This window comes from Ranitomeya variabilis, chromosome 3, assembly GCF_051348905.1.
Source record: "Ranitomeya variabilis isolate aRanVar5 chromosome 3, aRanVar5.hap1, whole genome shotgun sequence".
NCBI classification, from domain to species: domain Eukaryota; kingdom Metazoa; phylum Chordata; class Amphibia; order Anura; family Dendrobatidae; genus Ranitomeya; species Ranitomeya variabilis.
Window position 1 is genome coordinate 503,769,962 of NC_135234.1, and position 23,715 is coordinate 503,793,676.

Genomic DNA, 23,715 nt, shown 5'->3' on the forward strand with positions numbered 1-23,715 from the left:
GCCATGCAATCCACAAATTTAAGTTGAAGCTCAATCATGCAAAGAAGAAATATCCCAAAACAGTCTAAAGCTTATTTAAATTGGACGGAGGCAAAAGGTAAAACTTTTCTATGGTCAGATGAATCAAAATTTAAAATTCTTCATGGAAACCATGGTGTCCTTGTTATCAGTGCACAGCTCAAAAGCCTGCATCTCTGATGTAATGGGGTGGCATAAGTGCCTATTGCATGGGCGGCTTACACATCTTGAAAGGCACTTTCAATGCTGAACCCTATATAGAGGTTTCAGAACAACATACGCTCCCATCTAGCCAACATCTATTTCTGGGAATGCCATATTTCAGCAAGATAATGTTAAACCATATACTGCATCCAGCACAACATCATGGTTTTGCAGAAGAAGGGTCCAGGTGATGAACTGGCTGCCTGCAGTCCAGAACACTATGAAATGAAAAATCAGCTAAAGACCCAATACTGTTGAGCAGCTAGAATCCTACAACAGACAAGAATGGGACAACAGAAATTGGTCTCCTCAGTTCTCAAACATTTATAGACTGTTGTAAAAAGAAGAAGGGATGATATATAATAGTTGACATGGCCCTGTCCCAACATTTTTGAGGTATGTTGCTTCCATCAATTTCTAAAAGTTAATTTTTTCAAATTAAATGAAAAATGTTCTAACTTTAAACTTATGATGTGTTGCAAGTTCTGTGGTGAATAAAATATGGCTAAAGTAGATTTCTAAATTACATTACATTCTTGCTTTCTTTTCAGTTTACACAGCACTACAAATTTTTTTTTTCGATTTTAAGTTGTAGTTTATGGGCATGTTCATATGTCTGGGTTTTTTTTTGGGACATACAGTCTAATCTGTGAGCAGCGTTGTATAGTGAAGGAGAAGCTGAGCGGAAAGATATATAGGTGTCACACTGTGACGGTCTTCAGTTAGGAAGTGGAGGGGCCCAAACTGTTCCTGGAACAGGGAACCTAACTATCCTGGTCCTGAGGTACTCTTAAAGGTAGAGAGGCACGAGTCTCCGACCTATGCTCCTGTTAATGTCCTAAGCTGTCCCCTCCCCCAGGAAGGCCTCGGATAGATATGTTAGTGGGCTTGAAATAAAACCAAATTTTTTCACCTTTAAGCTATGGAGTACTGCCTGCATTTTTTCCTATGTCTAGATATGTTAGTGTACATACACATAAAACAAACAGAGAGAATAAAAAGCAACTTACATACAAAAACACTCACCAAGGGTAGAGGAATAAAGGGAAGAATAGGAAGGTACAAACCAAATGGGAATAGGATAAGGGAGAAAGCATACACCCAAAAACAGCAGACAACAATCTCCAGCAACAACTACAACCTCCAACTTCAGCACACCAACTCCAGTAAGCGAGGTAGCAAAACTTTCACAGGCAGGGATGAGAAGGTCTGGCCAGGTATTATAGAAAGCGAAAAGGAGCAGGTCAGGAGCAGCCGTGAGAAGGAGCTGCATGTCTCTAACCAGCATTCAAATAGTCGTTAGTTGGCGCTGCAGAGGTTAAGTCCATTTAATATAAGGAACCAAACACACAGGCTAAATGGAAGACCTGCAATGCGCAGTACGTAAAAATAGTCTAACCCCAGATCTCCCAGGAGGATGTGATGCACCCATGAATATAGGTTTGTTGGAAAAGATTCAATATAACTTGCATGTTATTCATTAATATCCCTGGTGTTGGTATGGATATGAGTCCAGTGAGCAGTCCTTCTCAGTGACTGACAGCTATCTGCATGCACAGTCATACAGGAAAGACTGTCAATCATTGAGTAAGACCACCAATGGACACATTGAATAAAATGCAAGTTTTACTTCAACTTTTCCCTCATAAATGTAAATCAATTTGATCACCTTCTACTGCTTTACAACATCCTGCCTGCAGATCAGATACCATTTTCAACGTGTAGTGTTCCCTTTAAAAAAAAAGGATAGCATTTGGATGCCATCCATAGGTCATCTGAATGCTATGCATGTTTTAGTGTGTAATGGGTAGGCAAATCTTGAAATAATTTTTACTTTGCATAAAACATTGATAAAATAACTGATACGCAGATTATGGATCCGGCATGCTTATGAAAATTGTCCTACTTTTTCTCATACGCAAAATAAGAGATGTCTGAATGAGGCCTAACTAAAGTTAACTAAATAATAACATTTTCCATCTGTAAATCCCATTAAAACGTATGGAGCCTTTTGTAAATATATTTATTTCTTTTTCTGTGAAATACATTAGTGTGAATTATTTATTAGTTATACATTAGTGTGATTCAAAAAGAGTGAATGTATTACTCATACATTAGTGTGAATTATTATTTAGTGCATGAGCCACATAAGCATTTAATAACAGGTAAATTCAGCAGGTATTGTCTTATGATAACACATACAGGCCACCAATCCCCTAGTTCTACAGATAATCATACAGTATTATTTTGTGCCAAAGGATTTTCTTTATATTTTTATTTTCCAGAATTGTTCACCTGCAAAAGCTGTAATATTTTCTCTTTCAGTAAAAACAGCTTGTCCTTCATGGAATGTGAGGTATCAATCAGAATATACACTTGATCTTCAAGGATAGTGCCGAAGAGTTCTCTACTCCCATTCTGGAGCCATTGGACTCTTAAAAGAATGTGATTAACAAAATATAAATAAAAAGTAAAATATTTTGTTTGTTATCGTAGCCATGTTCATCCTTAGGGTATATTAAGTTACGTTATGTTAGGCGGAATCTGACTGAAAAAGTGTCACAAAACCTCTGCAAAAGTGAACATATTGCACAGCCAGAGCAATGTAAGAAAGACATTGCTGCGCACATGTTCAGTCTTTTGTTGCTTCTTTCAACTGCTTCGGAAACCCTGAAACAGTTAAAAGACGTACTGTAATATCTTCATTCTTAGCGCAGTTTCTGCTAAAAAGTCATTCACTTCATTATAGTTTAAACTGTAGAAATAAAAAAAACGCTGTTGGCAGGGCCGCTGCAAAGACGACAGCAAACCTGCCAGCCAAGACTCTTGAAGAAAAAGACGGCTGACTTTTTCCTGAAGAAGCATTGCTTAGGGAAACCCCCGCAGGTCCACTGGTGTTGTGGAGATGTCATGTGCACATACCCTCAGTCCATGTACACACACTGAGTGTTTGGTGAGTTTTTTACCTCAGTATTTGTAAACCAAAATCAGGAGTGGTTAAGAAATGTAGAAGTAGTGCACGTGTTTCCATTATACTTTTCCTCTGACTGATCTACTCCTGATTTAGGCTTACACATACTGAGGTAAAAAAAAAACTCATCAAACACTCAACGTGTACAAAAGATATGATATTATCTTTCTATGACTATTTCTAATGGTAAATTGTCAGCCATAATATTAATGTTAAAACCAATTCTTCAAAAATTATATCACCTTCTATTCATTTTGTCTAGAGCGGTCTTCAATTTTTCCTCATACCACTGGCATTTCTCCTTACTGATATGCACATGGACAACAGAACCATCTTTCCAAATCACGTGGACAAAACGGTCGCAGTACTTAGCATTTATCATTTTCAGATTGTTTTCCTGGTTACAGAGAAGACATGTAATATGCTTAACACATCACAAGACAATGTTACACATCGTGATATTCAGATACAAGACTGGATGATAAACAACAGCACACCAAGAGCACCACAAAAAATACAAGCACGGCACATGTCGTTTTTTAAATGCCACCCTTATCTGCTAAAATGTTACAAGAAATCACATTTACATGAAATTTTCCCCATTGAAGTCAATAAGAAAAAAACAAAAAAAACATTTTAAGTACAGAGTTTTAAAAATCCCATTTACACCTATGTACCACCTGGTAGCAGAAATTACACATGGCATAGGCAAAACACAAAATGTCCAGTACAATAACGTATTCTCATTTTTTTTCCTTGTATAGAACTACCAGATGGTAAGATGGTCAGTTTTTAACTCTGGTAAAGAAAATGTTTAAAAAATATATATATTTTTGCCAAAATGTGGATGCAGGTAGTTATCTCACTTGAGCATTAATACAATACAATGTAGTAATGGCAGGGGGCACATTGGTTACTGTGAGCCTCAAGTTTCATCTGACTAAGGCTGGTTTCACACTTGTGTTTTGATCTGCAGCGTTTTAAAAAAAAACGCATGTGGTGAAAAAACGCATGTAAACACGTGCAAATGCTGCGTTTTTTAGACGCACGCGTTTTTGCATGCAGAAAAAAAAACGCGGCGTTTTGCCGCGTTTACATGCGTTTTTTCCTGCGTTTGCGTTTTTTAAACGCATGCTGAGAAGTGTGTGACAGCTGCCAATCATCAAAATCAACTAGAAAACCCACTATAAACAGAAATAGCTAGGGTTAGGGTTAGGGTTAGGATCCCTAGGGTTACTAGGGATCCTAACCCTAACCCTAGGGATCCTAACCCTAACCCTAGGGATCCTAACCCTAACCCTAAGGGTTAGGATCCTAACCCTAACCCTAAGGGTTAGGGTTAGGATCCCTAGGGTTACTAGGGATCCTAACCTTAGGGTTAGGGTTAGGGTTTTCTTGTTTTTTCTTGTGTTTAGGGTTAGGGTTAGGGTTTTCTTGTTTTTTCTTGTGTTTTCTTGTGTTTTTCTATAAAAACACATGCATTTTTAACGCAAGCAAACGCATGTGCTTAAAAACGCATGCATTTCTGCAAACAAACTCACGCATAAAAAACGCATGCGTTGCCAAAAACGCGTCAAAACGCATGCAAAAAAACGCATGCGTTTTAGCACTAAAACGCAGCGGACAAAAACGCAAGTGTGAAACCAGCCTAAGAAAATAACTACACAGAAAATATATGTTACATGTATTTACTTCGACACAAACTAGTCTTAAGTTATATGCACACAATGCAGATTTGTTGCGTTTCCGCAGCGTTTTTTTCTGCGCGGAAATGCACCAAAAATGCAAAGGATTACTAAAGGAAGGTTAATCAATGACAATCCTGAATAGTTGTGCACATGATGCGGAAATTTCAATCCATATTCTCAGCTTTTTATTTTACGCAGCATGTAAATTCTTTTTGTGGATCTGTAGCGTTTTCCACCCATTGACTTCCATTGAGTCACTCAAATCTGTAGCAAAAAAGCAGGAGTAAAAAGGTTTGTGGATTTGCTGTGGATTTGGTGTGGATTAGATGCAGATTTGGTGACAAAAACGCAGCAGATTTGTCAAAGGAAATATTGTCTGAAGGAGGAAGAGTGTATGGGAGAAGAATATATAATGGTGCCCATCTTGGTTGAAGCACATCAACAATGGAGGTTGGACAAGTAAATGACATCACATTTTTTTTAAAATACTATATCTTTATTTAGCTAACAAGTCTGCAAACAAATCCTCATACAAATCTGCATGTAAATCCACATCAAAAATGCGCTGAATTTTCTCTGCGTTTTCTGCCAAGAGATGCAGAAACCGCGCAGAAATTTCAGCAAGCAAATCCGCAACGTGTGCACATAGCCTTAGTCTTTCTATGAGTGTGTGTATGTGAATGAGATAAGATGCCCTCTGCGTAACAACTATAGCCCACCCTAAAGAGCCCAAGTATAGTAATGTTTCTAGCTGTACTTACTGCATCTGTCTGGATAGCCTCATCCTCTGGTTTGATTTTTATATCAACAACTCCATCGCTGTGACGAAAAGCACAGTCAGCAAGGGCATCATAAAATAGCAACTTCTGCGGTTTCAAGCCAAACTCCTTCAGCCATTCCTTTGAGCTAACACAGTTTTCCAAAGTCTCCTCTACCATTGTGTCGCCGTTCTTTTCTATGAACATGTAGAGATAAAGCACATACGCTCACATGTGCACATATTTTATATAATAAAGTAGAAAAGGGCGCTAAAAAAGTAATGGAAATTCCCCACAGAACTACAGCTTATATTTGGTTACTTGTTAAGAGAGTTTGACTGATCATAGTGTTCTGAGAATATTATTTTCCCATGTAGTTACCTAATCTAAACTTCAAAAATTCCTCAAATCTTAGCTTCAATTAAACAGCATTGTGATATAAAGGTTCATTCAAACAAGCATATACTAAGCCTGTGTGCTGTCTATATGGAAGACAGGTATCAAAGGAGAGCACAACAAGGAACAAAGCCAGTCAATGTAGTAGTTCACATGAACCTTTTTACGCATGGCCCGATGGTCTGCGTGTAAAAATCATAGCATGCGCTACTGAAATCCATATTCAGACTCACCCGTTATAAGTCAATAGGTGTGGCAAAAATGGATAACATACAGGTTACTATCCACATGGAAGTTTTTTTTTTACTAAATGGATTGTAATTATTAATATAGAAAACTGTATTTTGACTTTTTATTTATTAAATAGTTGATGTAAAAGGTGAATGTCATACAGATGTCACATGGATGTAAAAACAGACATAATGATGACAATACAGATGAAAGATCAGGTTTTTTCTGAATGAAAAATTGACTATTTTGCTTACTCTTATTTAAACCAAGCCGAAGTGCTTTTCCCTAAGGTATCTCACAAGGACCCATCACCAATTCTGAGAATGAAGGGGAAGGCATATGATAGCGTGATAGCATAACCTTGTGATATACTATCACCTTATGAGATGGGGAAACCTATTGAAGCTTCATTCCATATTTTAACACCTTAATTATTACCATCCACTGTTTTTGACAGCGGGTAGAATAGGTAGCGAGTCTGCAGTTATATCTTTTGCCATTCTGGGATTAAAGCTCCTCCAGTCTAAGGAGCAGGTCGGACCGGACCAGGATCGCCCCTGGGTGAGTATAATATAACCTCTTTTTCTCATCTTTCAGGATACATCGGGGGCTTATCTACACCATTACAGAATGCTGTAGATAAGCCCCTGATGCTGGTGGGCTTAGCTCATCGTCGATTTTGGGGGTGACAGGTTCCCTTTAAGCCTACGACGTACCCAGTTAGGACTATGTAGTTAATAGAATAGAGAACTGTGCCAATCACATGATCTGGCAAAGCCACTGAATCTTAGTAGACACTGATTAGCTCTGTGAAAAACAGCATAATTATAAAACATGTATTCTTGCTCAAACTTAATAAAACAAAATAAAACTAAACGTATTAGGTAAAAATAACCTGAATAATTCATTTGAGGGGTTATTGTTTGTAAAATGTGAAGAATATAAAAAATACAAGCAAAAAATTATGGCAAAATAGCGTTTCCTATATTTGTGCTGCAAAATATTACAGTAGCATGTAAAAGTTTGAGCACCCCTGGTCAAAATTACTGTTATTGTGAACAGTTAAGAAAGTTGAAGGTGAAATAATCTCTAAAAGGCCTAAAGTTAAAGATGATGCATTTCCTCTATATTTTCGGCAAAAAAAATATATATTGTAATTTTTACCTTTTAAAAATTAGAAAAAGTAAAATGGCCAATGCAAAAGTTTGTGACCCTTTTGAAATTTTGGTGCTCAGATTTCTTTGACCAAAGGTTCAGACCTTAATTAGCTTGCTAGGGTTATGGCTTGTTCACTATCATGAAATGCCAGGTGATGCAAGTTTCCCAGCTTTATAAAAACCCAGCCTCCTCTAACCATGTGCCAAAAAACAGCAGCCATGGGTTCTTCTAAGCAGCTCCCTAGCTCTCTGAAAACAAAAATGGTGGAGTCCCACAAAACAGGAGAAAGCTATAAACAAGATAGCAACGCTTTTTCAAGTTGCCCTTTCCTCAGTTTGAAATGAAAATTAAGAAATGGCAGTGAACAGGAAGAGTGGTGGTCAACATAAGGTCTGGAAGACCAAGCAAAATTTATGTGAGAACTGCACATAGGATTGATAGAGAGGCAAATCAGAACCCCCACTTGACTGCAAAAGACCTTTTGAAAGATTTAGCAGAAGATTTAGGAGTTGTGGTGCACTTATTTATTTTTCAAAGACACCTGTACATATATAGCTTTCATGGAAGAGTCATCAAAAGAAAACCTCTCCTGCACCCTCACCATAAAATCCAGAGTCAGAAGTATGCAAAGAACATCTGATGCATGATTGGAAACAAGTCTTGTAGACTGATGAGGTTAAAATAGAACTCTTTGGCCACAGTGATCAAATTAATATGTGGAGATAAAAGGGCACCGAATTTCAGGAAAAGAACATCTCACCAACCATTAAGCATGGAGGTGGATCAATCATGAGGATGTGTTGAAGCCAATGGCACGGGGAACATTTCACAGGTAGATGCTAGAATTAATTCAATGTAATTTCAACAAATTATTGATGGAAACATAAGACATTCTGTAAAGAAGCTGAAGTTGAAGATGGTATCTACCAATGGATAAGGATCCTATACACACATCAAAATCCATGATAGGCTACCTAAAAACTCACAAGCTGAAGATTTTACAATGGCCCTCACAGTCCCCTGATCTGAACATCATTGATAATCTGTGGATAGACCTCAAAATAGCAGTGCATGCAAGACGGCCCAGGAATTTAACCCCTTAAGTCCCGAGGGTGGATTGCATGTTAATGACCGGGCCAATTTTTACAATTCTGACCACTGTCCCTTTATGAGGTTATAACTCTGGAATGCTTCAACAGATCTTGGCGATTCTGACATTGTTTTCTCGTGAGATATTGTACTTCATGATAGTGGTAAAATTTATTCGATATAACTTGCGTTTATTTGTGAAAAAACTGAAATTTGGCGAAAATTTAGAAAATTGCATGGCAGAGCTCGGAAGGGAAGGAGCGCCGTTTGACTTTTCAATGCAAAATTGACTAGAATTGAGATGGGACACCATGCCGCGTTTGGAGAGCCCCTGATGTGCCTAAACATTAAAACCCCTCACAAGTGATACCATTTTGGAAAGTAACTAAGGAACTTATCTAGATGTGTTTTGAGAGCTTTGAACCCCCAAGTGTTTCACTACAGTTTGTAACGCAGAGCCGTGAAAATAAAAATTCTTTTTTTTTTCACAAAAATGATTTTTTATCCCCCAGTTTTGTATTTTCACAAGGGTAACAGGATAAATTGGACCCTAAAAGTTGTTGTCCAAATTGTCCTGAGTACGCTGATATCCCATATGTGGGGGGAACCACTGTTTGGGCACATGGCAGAGCTCGGAAGGGAAGGAGCGCCATTTGGAATGCAGACTTAGATGGATTGGTCTGCAGGCGTCACGTTGCATTTGCAGAGCCCCTGATGTACCCAAACAGTACAAACCCCCCACAAGTGACCCCATATTGGAAACTAGACCTCCCAAGGAACTTATCTAGATGTGTTGTGAGAACTTTGAACCCCCCAAGTGTTTCACTACAGTTTACAACGCAGAGCCGTGAAAATAAAAAATCCTTTTTTTTCCCTCAAAAATGATTTTTAGCCCCCCAAATTTTTATTTTCCCAAGGATAACAAGAGAACTTCGACCCCAAAAGTTGTTGTCCAATTTGTCCCGAGTACGCTGATACCCCATATGTTGGGGTAAACCCCTGTTTGGGCGCACGGGAGAGCTCGGAAGGGAAGGAGCACTGTTTTACTTTTTCAACGCAGAATTGGCTGGAATTGAGATCGGACGCCATGTCGCGTTTGGAGAGCCCCTGATGTGCCTGAACAGTGGAAACTCCACAATTCTACCTGAAACCCTAATCCAAACACACCCCTAACCCTAATCCCAACGGTAACCCTAACCACACCCCTAACCCTGACACACCCCTAACTCTAATCCCAACCCTAATCCCAACCATAAATGTAATCCAAACCCTAACCCTAACTTTAGCCCCAACCCTAACCCTAACTTTAGCCCCAACCCTAACCCTAACTTTAGCTCCAACCCTAGCCCCAACCCTAACCCTAGCCCTAACCCTAGTCCTAACCCTAGCCCTAACCCTAGCCCTAACCCTAACCCTAATGGGAAAATGGAAATAAATACATTTTTTCAATGTTATTATTTTTCCCTAACTAAGGGAGTGATGAAGGGGGGTTTGATTTACTTTTATAGCATTTTTTATATCGGATTTTTATGATTGGCAGCTGTCACACACTAAAAGATGCTTTTTATAGCGAAAAAGTTTTTGCGTCTCCACATTTTGAGACCTATAATTTTTCCATATATTGGTCCACAGAGTCATATGAGGTCTTGTTTTTTGCGGGACGAGTTGACGTTTTTATTGGTAACATTTTCGGACATGTGACAGTTTTTGATCACTTTGTATTCCGATTTTTGTGAGGCAGAATGACCAAAAACCAGCTATTCATTAATTTCTTTTGGGGGGAGGCGTTTATACCGTTCCACGTTTGGTAAAATTGATAAAGCAGTTTTATTCTTTGGGTCAGTACGATTACAGCGATATCTCATTTATAGCATTTTTTATGTTTTGGCGCTTTTATACGATAATAGCTATTTTATAGAAAAAATAATTATTTTGGTATCGCTTTATTCTGAGGACTATAACTTTTTTATTTTTTGCTTATGATGCTGTATGGCGGCTCGTTTTTTGCGGGACAAGATGACGTTTTCAGCGGTACCATGGTTATTTTTATCCGTCTTTTTGATCGCGTGTTATTCCACTTTTTGTTTGGTGGTATGATAATAAAGCGTTGTTTTTTGGCTCGTTTTTTTTTTTTTTTTCTTTCGGTGTTTACTGAAGGGGTTAACTAGTGGGACAGTTTTATAGGTTGGGTCGTTATGGACGCAGCGATACTAAATATGTGTACTTTTATTGTTTGTTTGTTTTTTAGATAAAGAAATGTATTTATGGGACTAATATTTTTTTTTCCTTTATTTAGGAATTTTTTTATTTTTTTTTTACACATGTGGAAATTTTTTTTTTTACTTTTTTACTTTGTCCCAGGGGGGGACATCACAGATCGCTGATCTGACAGTTTGCACAGCACTCTGTCAGATCAGCGATATGACAAACAGCCGTGCAGGCTTACCAGCGCCTGCTGTGGACCCGGAAGTACTCCCTGCAGGACCCGGATGCAGCCCCGCGGCCATTTTGGATCCGGAGACTGCAGGGAGGAGACGCTCGGTACAAGGGGAGTACATCGCCTTGTACCGATCGTCTCAGGGAAGCACGCAGGGAGCCCCCTCCCTGCGCGATGCTTCCCTGTACCGCCGGTACACTGCGATCATGTTTGATCGCAGTGTGCCGGGGGTTAATGTGCCGGGGGCGGTCGGTGACCACTCCTGGCACATAGTGCCGGATGTCAGCTGCGATAGTCAGCTGACACCGGCCGCGATCGGCCGCGCTCCCCCCGTGAGCGCGGCCGATCGGTATGACGTACTATCCCGACGGTGGGAATTAAGGCCCACCCCACCTCGACGGGATAGTACGTCATTTGGGATTAAGGGGTTAAGAGAACTGGAAGAATTTTCCAAGGAAGAATGGATGAAAATCTCTCAAACAAGATATGAAAGACTCTTGTGTGGCTCCAGAAAGCGTTTACAAGCTGTGATCCTTTCAAAAGGGAGTGCTACGAACCATGCAGGGTGCCCAAACTTTTACAACTATCCAATCTCCTTTTTGTCATTTTTAAAATGTAAAAGATGAAAATACATATAAAAATGTTTTTGCCTTAAATGGAAAGGAAATGTATAATCTGTAACTTTAGAAATCACTTCATTTTCAACTTGCTTAACTGTTCACAATGACAGTAATTTAACCAGGGGTGTTTAAACTTTTACATGCCACTGTATATAGACTACACAATACGTTTGATGTACCTGAACACAAAAAATAATTGAAATTTTATCCAGCAGAAAACATAGACCAAACAATGAATGATTTTGGAATGTGCATACAATTCAGCAGGAGTATGATGATCGCGGTCGCAGAGGTCGGGGTCACAGAGGTTGCGACCAGGCCCGTGTGAGTGATGGGCCCATTAACATGAGAGCAAACTGCAACTCTATGTGCGTCTTCGTCTCCCAAGATGGGGATCAAGATAGGGGACATATGTACCAGGATGAGAAACATATATACCTAGATATGGGACATATATACCAGGATGAGGTATATATACATTAGGATGGGGGATATATACACCAGGATAGGGCTCAGGCTAAGGGACATATATACCAGCATGGAAAACATACAGCTCTGGCAAAAATTAAGAGACCACTGCATAATTTTCAGTTTGTCTGATTTTTCTCTTTTTAGGTATATTTTTGAGTAAAATGTAAATTGTTCTTTTATTCTATAAACTTCTGACAACATGTCTCCGAATTTCCAAGCAATAAATTTTGTATTTATTTTCTGAAAACGAGAAATGGTCAAAATAACAAAAAAAATGTAAAAAAAAACCCCTCTTCTTCTTACCTGGCTGAGGTCCAGCGGTCTCCTTACCCTGGTCCATCTGAGGTGCGGACACGCCAGCGTATTGTAGTGCTGTCATACGCTGGCGACATGCGCACTGACATCAGCTGCCAGCCTGTGATTGGCTGGCAGCTGTTATTTGTTGCCATGAAGGAAGCATTCCCACATGGCAATATAGGTTTTAACTGTACCGGCAGAATCCTGCCCCTGGGGCCTGGTGAGCAGAAAAGAGGTCTGGCCCCCCTCTTCTCTCCAGGCCCCATATACCAGTAAGGACAGTAATGCCCTGATAGAGGCTCTGAACATATATAACAGGATGGGGGACATATATACCATTGAGGAGCACAGGATTGGAGACATTAGCACATATTGGGGGATGGGGGGAACTTGTATGTCCTTATAGGATTTAGAACGATACAAAGGCCCATACATCTGACCAACACACAGGGGGGCACCCAGGTTTAAATTTTGCATCGGGGCCCATCGGACTCTACTTAAGCCACTGATATTCAGTAACACAAAGATGTTGCTAATACTTGTATAGCCAAGACAAACAGCTTTTTATCCTTTTGTTAAAACGCTTCTACCTTTTATAAAATAGCATCACAGAAAAAGTAGTGCATGGTTGACTCAACAAGTGACTCTCCTATGCAATGTGATATTAACAAGTAAATTTAAAAATATTACCATCTTCTGAGTTGTAGAAAGTCTTCCATATGTCTTGCAGTTGGTTTAGATTCTTCTGAGCTTCGCTTAGTTCAGTCCTGATTAAAAGCTCATCCTTCTTCAGGTCAAGCTCTGGAATTATATTATATATATTATATTTCATACTTTATTTATAATGGAATTGGGTGCAAAACATCAGAATTAAGTACACATCACCTCTATATACATTTTCACCTATAATCACTAACATCTCATGCATTCTGGCCAGTAACAGCATACAAATGAAGCCCATTGTGCGGTGTATTGTGTAATGGTTCTGAGCGATATTCTTATACTGTCTGATATAATGTTTTTTGATCATTTGCCGGCCGCGACCAATCAGCGATATTGGGGCGGGATTTAAACACCGCTTCACTTTTTACTATTGATGCTGCCTATGCAGCATCAATAGTAAAAAGATATAATGTTAAAAATAATAATAATAAAAATAATCGTGATATTCTCACCTTCCGGCGTCCCCGGCAGCTTTTCCCGCTCCTTGCGATGCTCTGGTCCCAGTAATGCTTTGCGGTAATGACCCCAGATGATGTAGCGGTCTCGCGAGACCGCTACATCATCTCATCACAGGTTATTGCCGCAAAGCATCACTGAGAAAGGACCTGGCGGGAGCATCGCTAAAGGCCTGGGCTGGGTCCGGGGGCTGCCAGAAGGTGAGTATATAACAACTATTTTTTATTTTAATTCTTTTTTTAACAGGGATATGGTGCCCACACTGCTATATACTACATTGCTGTGTTATATACTACGTTGGCTGTGCTATATACTGCGTGGGGTGTGCTATATACTACGTGGGCTGTGTTATATAATACGTGGGCTGTGCTATATACTACGTGGGCTGTGTTATATACTACGTGGGCTGTGTTATATACTACGTGGGCTGTGCAATATTCTATGTGGCTGTGCAATATACTATGTGGCTGTGCTATATACTACGTGGCTGTGTTATATACTACGTGGGCTGTGCTATATACTATGTGGCTGTGCTATATACTACGTGGGCTGTGTTATATACTACGTGGGCTGTGCTATATACTACGTGGCTGTGCTATAAGCTACGAGGGCTGTGTTATGTACTACATGGGCTGTGTTATATACTACGTGGGCTGTGTTATATGCTACGTGGGCTGTGTTATATGCTACGTGGGCTGTTGTGAACTCTGTTTCAGGCTCCCTCTTGTGGTCACTGGTGGTATGGTGTGACTTTTGCTTTGGGCTCCCCCTGGTGGCTTTGTTTGTTATCCTGCTGGTCTCTGGCTATCAGCTGGTTCGTTATCCTCTGGGAGGTTCCTATATAGCTCTGTTTTACTTCCACTTGTTGCCGGCTGTCGATGTAATCAGTGCTACTCAGATTCCTTCTGACTACCTCGCTCCCAGTCCATCCAGGACAAGGTAAGTTTTGTTTGCTCATTTTTTGATCAGCAGTGTTTATCATGTTTTCTTGTCCAGCTTGCTAAATGTGATTCCCTCGCTTGCTGGATGCTCTAGTGGACTGAGTTTCTCCCCACACACCATTAGTTGGTGTGTGGGTTCTTGAAATCTCAGGATGGATATTTTGTAAGGGTTTTTTATTGATCGCATAGACCCCTGCTCTATTTTCTGCTTTCTAGTACTAGTGGGCCTCTTTTGCTGAATCTGATTTCATCCCTACGTATGTGCCTTCTTCTTACTTCACCGTTAATATTTGTTGGGGGCTTCTATATCTTTGGGGATTATTTCTCTGGAGGCAAGCGAGGTCTTTCTTTCTCTTTAGGGGTAGCTAGTTCCTCAGGCTGGCTCAAGACGTCTAGGAATTTTTTAGGCACATTCACCGGCTACCTCTAGTTGTGTTAGATAGGTTCAGATTTGCGATCAGTCCAGTTACCATCTCCCTAGAGTTTGTCACTAGAGCCACTAAGGATCATAACAGTACAGCCGGCCCGTAAAGTGTTAATTGCATGGCAGAAGCAGGAGAAAAGAAGCCTTGAGAAATTTATTATTTTTTTTTGTTGTTGTTGCCGTGTGTCTAGCTGCTGTGGCTAGCTTCTCTCCTCCTCTTAATCTTGGTGTGGCTCTGAGTTCAGCTGCTGACATGGATGTCCAGAGCTTGGCTTCCAGTCTGGATCATCTTGCTGCTAGGGTTCAAAGTATTCAGGATTTTGTTGTTCACAGTCCTATGTCAGAGCCTAGAATACCTATTCCGGAGTTGTTTTCTGGAGATAGATCTAGGTTCCTGAATTTTAGGAACAATTGTAAGTTGTTTCTTTCTTTGAAACCTCGTTCCTCTGGTGATGCCGTTCAGCAAGTTAAGATTATCATTTCCTTTTTGCGTGGTGACCCTCAAGATTGGGCCTTCGCATTGGCGCCAGGGGATCCTGCATTGCTTACAGTAGATGCGTTTTTTCTAGCCCTTGGATTGCTCTATGAGGAACCTAATCTTGAGAACCAGGCTGAAAAAACGTTATTGGCCCTCTCGCAGGGGCAAGATGAAGCAGAGGTGTACTGCCAGAAATTTCGGAAATGGTCGGTGCTTACTCAGTGGAATGAGTGTGCCCTGGCTGCAAATTTCAGAGAAGGTCTTTCTGAAGCCATTAAGAATGTCATGGTGGGGTTCCCTACGCCTGCAGGTCTGAATGAGTTAATGACTCTGGCCATTCAGATTGATCGGCGTTTGCGGGAGCGCAAACCTGTGCACCATTTGGCGGTGTCTTCTGAACAGACACCTGAATCTATGCAATGTGACAGAATTCTGACCAGAAGTGAACGGCAAAATTATAGACGGCAAAATGGGTTGTGTTTTTACTGTGGTGACTCAGCTCATGTTATCTCAGCATGCTCTAAGCGCAAAAAAAGGTTGATAAATCTGTCACCATTGGTACTTTACAGCCTAAGTTCATTTTGTCTGTTACCCTGATTTGTTCCCTGTCATCTTACCCGGTTAATGCTTTTGTAGATTCAGGTGCCGCCCTGAGTCTGATGGATTGGTCATTTGCCAGGCGCTGTGGTTTTGATTTGGAGCCTTTAAAATTCCCTATTCCACTAAGGGGAATTGATTCTACACCATTGGCTACGAATAGACCTCAGTACTGGACACAAGTGACCATGTGCATGACTCCTGTTCATCAGGAGGTGATTCGCTTTCTTGTACTGCATAATTTGCGTGATGTCGTCGTGTTGGGTCTGCCATGGTTGCAGACTCATAATCCAGTCCTGGATTGGAAAGCTATGTCGGTGTCAAGTTGGGGTGGTCAGGGAATTCATGGTGACGCTCCTGTGGTGTCAATTGCTTCGTCCACTCCTTCTGAAGTCCCTACGTTTTTGTCAGACTACCAGGATGTATTTGAGGAGCCCAAACTCAATTCTCTACCTCCTCATAGGGACTGTGATTGTGCTATAAATTTGATTCCTGGTAGTAAGTTTCCTAAGGGACGACTTTTCAATTTATCTGTGCCGGAGCATGCTGCCATGCGGAGTTATATAAAGGAGTCTTTAGAGAAGGGACATATTCGCCCGTCCTCATCCCCTCTTGGTGCAGGATTCTTTTTTGTGGCTAAAAAGGATGGTTCCCTGAGACCCTGTATTGATTATCGCCTTTTGAATAAAATCACGGTCAAATTTCAGTATCCTTTGCCATTGTTAACTGATTTGTTTGCTCGCATTAGGGGGTCTAGTTGGTTCACCAAGATAGATCTTCGTGGTGCGTATAACCTTGTGCGTATAAAACAGGGTGATGAATGGAAAACTGCATTTAATAGGCCTGAAGGCCATTTTGAGTACTTGGTGATGCCTTTTGGACTTTCTAATGCTCCTTCAGTCTTTCAGTCCTTTATGCATGACATCTTCCGTGAATATCTGGATAAGTTTATGATTGTGTATCTGGATGATATTCTGTTTTTTTCGGATGATTGGGAGTCTCATGTTAAGCAGGTCAGGATGGTCTTTCAGGTCCTGCGTGACAATGCTTTATTTGTGAAGGGCTCAAAATGTCTTTTTGGAGTCCAGAAGATTTCTTTTTTGGGTTTCATTTTTTCTCCTTCTACTATTGAGATGGACTCAGTCAAGGTTCAGGCTATTCATGACTGGACGCAGCCTACATCTGTTAAGAGTCTTCAGAAGTTCTTGGGTTTTGATAATTTTTACCGTCGCTTCATAGCTAATTTTTCTGGCGTTGTTAAGCCTTTGACGGATTTGACCAAGAAGGGTTCTGATGTGACTAATTGGTCTTCTGCGGCTGTGGAGGCCTTTCGGGAGCTGAAGACTCGGTTTTCTTCGGCTCCGGTCTTATGTCAGCCAGATGTCTCACTTCCCTTCCAGGTGGAGGTTGATGCTTCCGAGATTGGAGCGGGGGCTGTTTTGTCGCAGAGAAGCCCCGATGGCTCTGTGATGAAGCCATGTGCTTTCTTTTCAAGAAAGTTTTTGCCTGCCGAGCGGAATTATGATGTCGGTAATCGGGAGCTGTTGGCTATGAAGTGGGCATTTGAGGAGTGGCGACATTGGCTCGAGGGAGCTAAACATCGTGTGGTGGTCTTGACTGATCACAAGAATTTGATTTATCTCGAGTCGGCCAAGCGGCTGAATCCCAGACAGGCTCGTTGGTCGTTGTTTTTCTCTCGTTTTGATTTCACGGTCTCGTACCTGCCGGGTTCGAAGAATGTGAAGGCTGATGCTCTTTCTAGGAGTTTTGTGCCTGACTCTCCTGGAGATTTAGAGCCGGCTGGTATCCTTAGAGAAGGGGTGATTTTGTCTGCCATCTCCCCAGATTTGCGACGTGTGCTGCAAGAGTTTCAGGCGGATAGACCTGACCGCTGTCCACCGGAGAGACTGTTTGTCCCAGATAGATGGACCAACAGAGTCATCTCCGAGGTTCATTCTTCGGTGTTGGCGGGCCATCCTGGAATATTTGGTACCAGAGACTTGGTGGCCAGGTCTTTTTGGTGGCCTTCCTTGTCGCGGGATGTGCGTTCCTTTGTGCAGTCTTGTGGAATTTGTGCTCGGGCTAAGCCTTGCTGTTCTCGTGCCAGTGGTTTGCTGTTACCTTTGCCTGTCCCGAAGAGGCCTTGGACGCACATTTCCATGGATTTTATTTCAGATCTCCCTGTCTCTCAGAGAATGTCTGTCATCTGGGTGGTGTGTGATCGTTTTTCTAAGATGGTCCATTTGGTGCCCTTGCCTAAGTTGCCTTCCTCCTCCGAGTTGGTTCCACTGTTTTTTCAAAATGTGGTTCGTTTGCATGGGATTCCTGAGAACATTGTTTCTGACAGAGGATCCCAGTTTGTGTCTAGATTTTGGCGGACCTTTTGTGCTAAGTTGGGCATTGAATTGTCTTTTTCGTCGGCCTTCCATCCTCAGACGAATGGCCAAACCGAGCGAACTAATCAGACCTTGGAGACTTATTTAAGATGTTTTGTTTCTGCTGACCAGGACGACTGGGTTACTTTTTTGGCGTTGGCCGAGTTTGCCCTTAATAATCGGGCTAGTTCTGCTACTTTGGTTTCTCCTTTTTTTTGTAATTCGGGGTTTCATCCTCGTTTTTCCTCGGGTCAGGTGGAGCCTTCTGACTGTCCTGGAGTGGATGTTGTGGTGGATAGGTTGCATCAGGTTTGGAATCATGTGGTGGACAATTTGAAGTTGTCACAAGAGAAGGCTCAGCTCTTTGCCAACCGCCGTCGCTGTGTGGGTCCCCGACTTCACGTTGGGGACTTGGTGTGGTTGTCTTCTCGCTTCGTTCCTATGAAGGTCTCCTCTCCTAAGTTCAAGCCTCGGTTTATCGGTCCTTATAAGATTCTGGAAGTCCTTGGCCCTGTGTCATTCCGTCTGGACCTCCCGGCATCATTTGCTATTCATAATGTGTTCCATCGCTCGTTGTTGCGGAGGTATGTGGTACCTGTGGTTCCTCCGGTTGAGCCTCCTGCCCCGGTGCTGGTTGAGGGAGAATTGGAATACGTGGTGGAGAAGATCTTGGATTCTCGTGTTTCTAGACGGAGGCTCCAGTATTTGGTCAAGTGGAAGGGCTATGGTCAGGAGGATAATTCTTGGGTTGTCGCCTCTGATGTTCATGCGGCCGATTTGGTTCGTGCCTTCCATGTGGCTCATCCTGATCGCCCTGGGGGTTTTCATGAGGGTTCGGTGACCCCTCCTTAAGGGGGGGGTACTGTTGTGAACTCTGTTTCAGGCTCCCTCTTGTGGTCACTGGTGGTATGGTGTGACTTTTGCTTTGGGCTCCCCCTGGTGGCTTTGTTTGTTATCCTGCTGGTCTCTGGCTATCAGCTGGTTTGTTATCCTCTGGGAGGTTCCTATATAGCTCTGTTTTACTTCCACTTGTTGCCGGCTGTCGATGTAATCAGTGCTACTCAGATTCCTTCTGACTACCTCGCTCCCAGTCCATCCAGGACAAGGTAAGTTTTGTTTGCTCATTTTTTGATCAGCAGTGTTTATCATGTTTTCTTGTCCAGCTTGCTAAATGTGATTCCCTTGCTTGCTGGATGCTCTAGTGGACTGAGTTTCTCCCCACACACCATTAGTTGGTGCGTGGGTTCTTGAAATCTCAGGATGGATATTTTGTAAGGGTTTTTTATTGATCGCATAGACCCCTGCTCTATTTTCTGCTTTCTAGTACTAGTGGGCCTCTTTTGCTGAATCTGATTTCATCCCTACGTATGTGCCTTCTTCTTACTTCACCGTTAATATTTGTTGGGGGCTTCTATATCTTTGGGGATTATTTCTCTGGAGGCAAGCGAGGTCTTTCTTTCTCTTTAGGGGTAGCTAGTTCCTCAGGCTGGCTCGAGACGTCTAGGAATTTTTTAGGCACGTTCACCGGCTACCTCTAGTTGTGTTAGATAGGTTCAGATTTGCGATCAGTCCAGTTACCATCTCCCTAGAGCTTGTCCTTAGTTTATTCACTTGCTGGTCTATTCGTGATCCTCAGCCACTAAGGATCATAACAGTGGGCTGTGTTATATGCTACATGGCTGTGCTATATACTACGTGGGCTGTGTTATATACTACGTGGGCTGTGCTATATACTACGTGGCTGTGCTATATGCTACGTGGGCTGTGTTATATACTACGTGGGCTGTGTTATATGCTATGTGGCTGTGCAATATGCTACATGGGCTGTGTTATATACTACGTGGGCTGTGTTATATGCTACGTGGCTGTGCTATATTTCTCTGATGTATCTGTGCATCATGAATCATGGTATGTGTTAAAGGGGGGCCCACTGAGACTCTTTCGCCCGGGACCCTCAAAAACCTGGAGCCAGCCCTGGCTTCACTGAATGGTCATGCCCGGGCAGGCACGAAAAATCAGCGACAGGCGCAGTCCGGCCGCGAATTGGCACAGGACTTGAACCACACTTCGCTGATAGTTCGCCCCCGACCGGCCAAATCCTGTGTATTCATTGCATTATTCTTAAATCTTCATAAACTACATACATATTATAGAATACCCGATGCGTTAGAATCAGGCCAAGATCTAGTAATAATATAAATAGCCCCATAATTACACATATTAAAGATCCTTGTTTTACTTCCTTTTCAAAACTTTTATGTAAGTATAATTAATCAATCAAAACTTTACCTGCAAGAACTTTTGATGCTTCAGGCATATCTGGATATCCATTGATCTGATTTGTCTTCTTTTCATGCTCTTTACTTTTCTCTAAATATACATGGAACCTGTAGAAAATAATATTAAATTAAAAACAAAGAAGGGTTAATAATCTAGACATCCCATGGACAACAACTGTCAGTCCGGGTTCAGACAGGCATATATCATTGTCCATAAACAGACTGCAGTGCCCAGACTGACTGAGGGTCTCCCGATCTTAACTTACAGCCTTATAGTCACATATAAAATTGTAAGGTTAGGAGACAGTGGACAGTTCGGGCATTGTAGTTCGTATACGAACCGTGAAATATAACTGTTTAAATCTGGCCTAAAAAATTCACAATCTAAAAGATTAGAGCTTGTCTTAACTACTGTGGCTTCCATATTTATCACAGTTGTGCTCAAAAGTTTACATACACTGGCAGAAGTTTTGCGCTCTTGGCCTTTTTCATAGAATATGAATAATAACACCAAAACTTTTTCTCCACTCATGGCTAGTGGTTGGGTGAAGACAGTTATTGTCAAACTACTGTGTTTTCTCTTTTTAAATCATAATGACAACCCCAAACATACAAATCACCCTGATCAAAAGTTCACATACCCCATTTCTTAATACCATGTATTGCCCCCTCTAACATCAATGACAGCTTGAAGTCTTTTGTGGTAGTTGTGGATGAGGTTCTTTATTTCATCAGATGGTAAAGCTGCCCACTCTTCTTGGCAAAAAGATGTGCCATGAACTGTTTGTGTATTGATCATTTACCTTCTTTCTTTGACACAAAAAGGGTCTGGTTTGAACAAAATAAAAATGCACTCATTTTATTGGGCAAACTTAAAGGGATTGTCCACTACTGAATATATTCTTCTAAATGGACCCAGTTACATTAAGGTAAAAAAAGGGATATTCGCCTCCCAGAATATTGCTGTTCTCAGCACTGTGTCTCCTCATGATCTCATTCCTAGAGTTGATCGAATTTGTTCGAATTTGGCTCCGAATACGATCGGCAGACAATATTGTTTTTGCAACACAGCCAAGCGTCATTAGAGTCAATGGGAGCAGAAATTACCGAATATGTTTGGAACCGATCATCAAACATAAATTCGGCACGAATAGGGTACCAATATCGCAAATTCAGATTCGGCAAATGATTCCGGACAAATTCGCTCAGCTCTACTTATTACCATAATATCAGTTGGGGGCATTGCGGCCACTGATTATATTTCACGCAATCAATGAGGTCTTTCAAAAAGGGATTATTATGCAGTGGACAACCTCTTTAAAAGGCTCCATTAAAAGCAAAGGGGGCACGCCACTTTAGACTTGGATTACACGTAGAATTTTTGTACTAATACCTTTTTTTACAGAGTAATGAAATCTTTAACAAGTTTTTTTTTTATCAATGCTAAATTTCAAAACTAATTCCATTGTTGTAATCAATGGAAAAAAGTAGCATCTCCTTTTTTAAAACTCTCACAAATCCCAGCAGATACCAAATTTAAAAAATAAAATCTCTTGTTACTCACTAAGTGATTTTAAAAGGATGTTCAAGCTACTGATTGCTTTGTGATTCCCCATCAATTTTTTTCTACTGACCAATAAAAACTCTAGGTGTAGTCGTAGCATTAGAACCCATTCATTAGGATGGTATCGCTTCTTTAAAACACAATGAAGAATACAATGCAACAATAACCAAAACACAAAAACACATACAGCAGCTGTATGTTTGTGCTGTTACTGAGGTCTGTTGATGAAAATACACCACAAAAATAGTGCAAGATCGATGGAGGTGCAGAGAGTAAAACTCCCACTGATCGGATATTGCTCGCCAATCCTCAGGATAGATCCTAAATTTTAACTAAATGAAAGCCCCTAATTAACCCTGCTGTTCTGTTTAGATTTCACATACACTTGTACTGTTCCCAAATAAAGTAAACAAAAATTTTAAAAAAAAAAAATTCCCACAGAGAGTACCCCCCTAATGACGAAAAGTCAGGGAGCCTCAAGTCTCAGAATCACACGCTGAATTTTTATAACATTATAGAATTTCAAAAACGGTCATTTTTGACCTAACAGAACAGCAGGGTTGAGGTTCACATTGCGTTAGTGGGTGATCGCTAACGGACAGTGTTGCACGGCAAAAATGTCACAATTAACGCCGTGCAACGGGTCCGTTAGCGCGCCCATTGACAGCAATGTAAATTTCACCGGCAGCGCATCGCTAGTGCGTGCCTTTTTCGGCTCGCGCTAGCGATGTGCCGTTCTTTTGTGACGCGCCGCGGACGCTGCTTGCTGCTTGCAGCGTCCGCGGCGCGCCCGAGGTCCGTTCCCCGCTCTCGCAGATCGGGGATCTGCGAGAGCGGGGACGTTAACGCGACCCCTAAACGCGGCCCCGAAAAATACATTGCGTTAGCGCAATCCGCTAGCGCTAAACGGATTGCCCTAACGCAATGTGAACCTAGCCTAAGTATAGCATCTATAGACAGCACACTTTACTTGAGATCTCAAAAATGTATCCGATAAATAGTCAAACAGATAACCTGTGGCTTCTGAAAATGCATGCACGGTAAACCCATTTACCATTGTTTACCTGAGAGGGATTACTAAGAGCTTCTTTGATAGGGCTCCTTTTGAAAGAATTTAAGCAGCCAACAGAAGCCCCCAGATAGGCTATCTCTGCTAGAAATAAAAGCCAAAAGGGCCCACATACCAGCATTATCTTCCCTACAGGCCAAGGCTATGTTCACATATCCAGTAATGATCCGTTAGAATGGATCCAACAGCAATCCATTGGCAAAAAAGTTGTGCAGACACAACTTTTTAGTCCATTTTAAAAAACTGATCTCTGCCGGATCAGTTTATTTTTACATTGAAGTCTACGGAAAATGGATACGTTAATAAGCCATCTGTTTTTCTTTCATTTGTAAGGCTAAGTCTAAGGCCATGTTCACCTCTCCAGTAATCATCCGTTAGAAGGGATCCAGCAGCAATCCGTCTGCAATTTAGTAATTCTTTAAGAGCTGCAATTTCAACAATGGGATCATTTTTCCATTTTTTTCTGCTGTT

The 23,715-nt window shown here is 41.4% G+C and overlaps 1 protein-coding gene across 3 annotated transcripts in view; it reads right to left on the reverse strand.

Moving 5' to 3' along the window:
• The window catches only part of VWA3B (von Willebrand factor A domain containing 3B), a 353,597-nt gene that overhangs the window by 253,263 nt on the left and 76,619 nt on the right, over positions 1-23,715 (reverse strand). For 2 of the 3 annotated variants that reach the window (XM_077296867.1, XM_077296866.1), the window contains exons 7-11: positions 20,622-20,719; positions 13,029-13,139; positions 5,643-5,836; positions 3,436-3,590; positions 2,518-2,656 (exon numbers count right to left, since the gene is read on the reverse strand). In XM_077296867.1, coding sequence (XP_077152982.1) covers positions 2,518-2,656; positions 3,436-3,590; positions 5,643-5,836; positions 13,029-13,139; positions 20,622-20,719 — 697 coding nt within the window. Of the gene's footprint in view, positions 1-2,517; positions 2,657-3,435; positions 3,591-5,642; positions 5,837-13,028; positions 13,140-20,621; positions 20,720-21,252; positions 21,367-23,715 lie in introns of those variants that run through there. The other variant, XM_077296868.1, reaches the window with a different exon arrangement.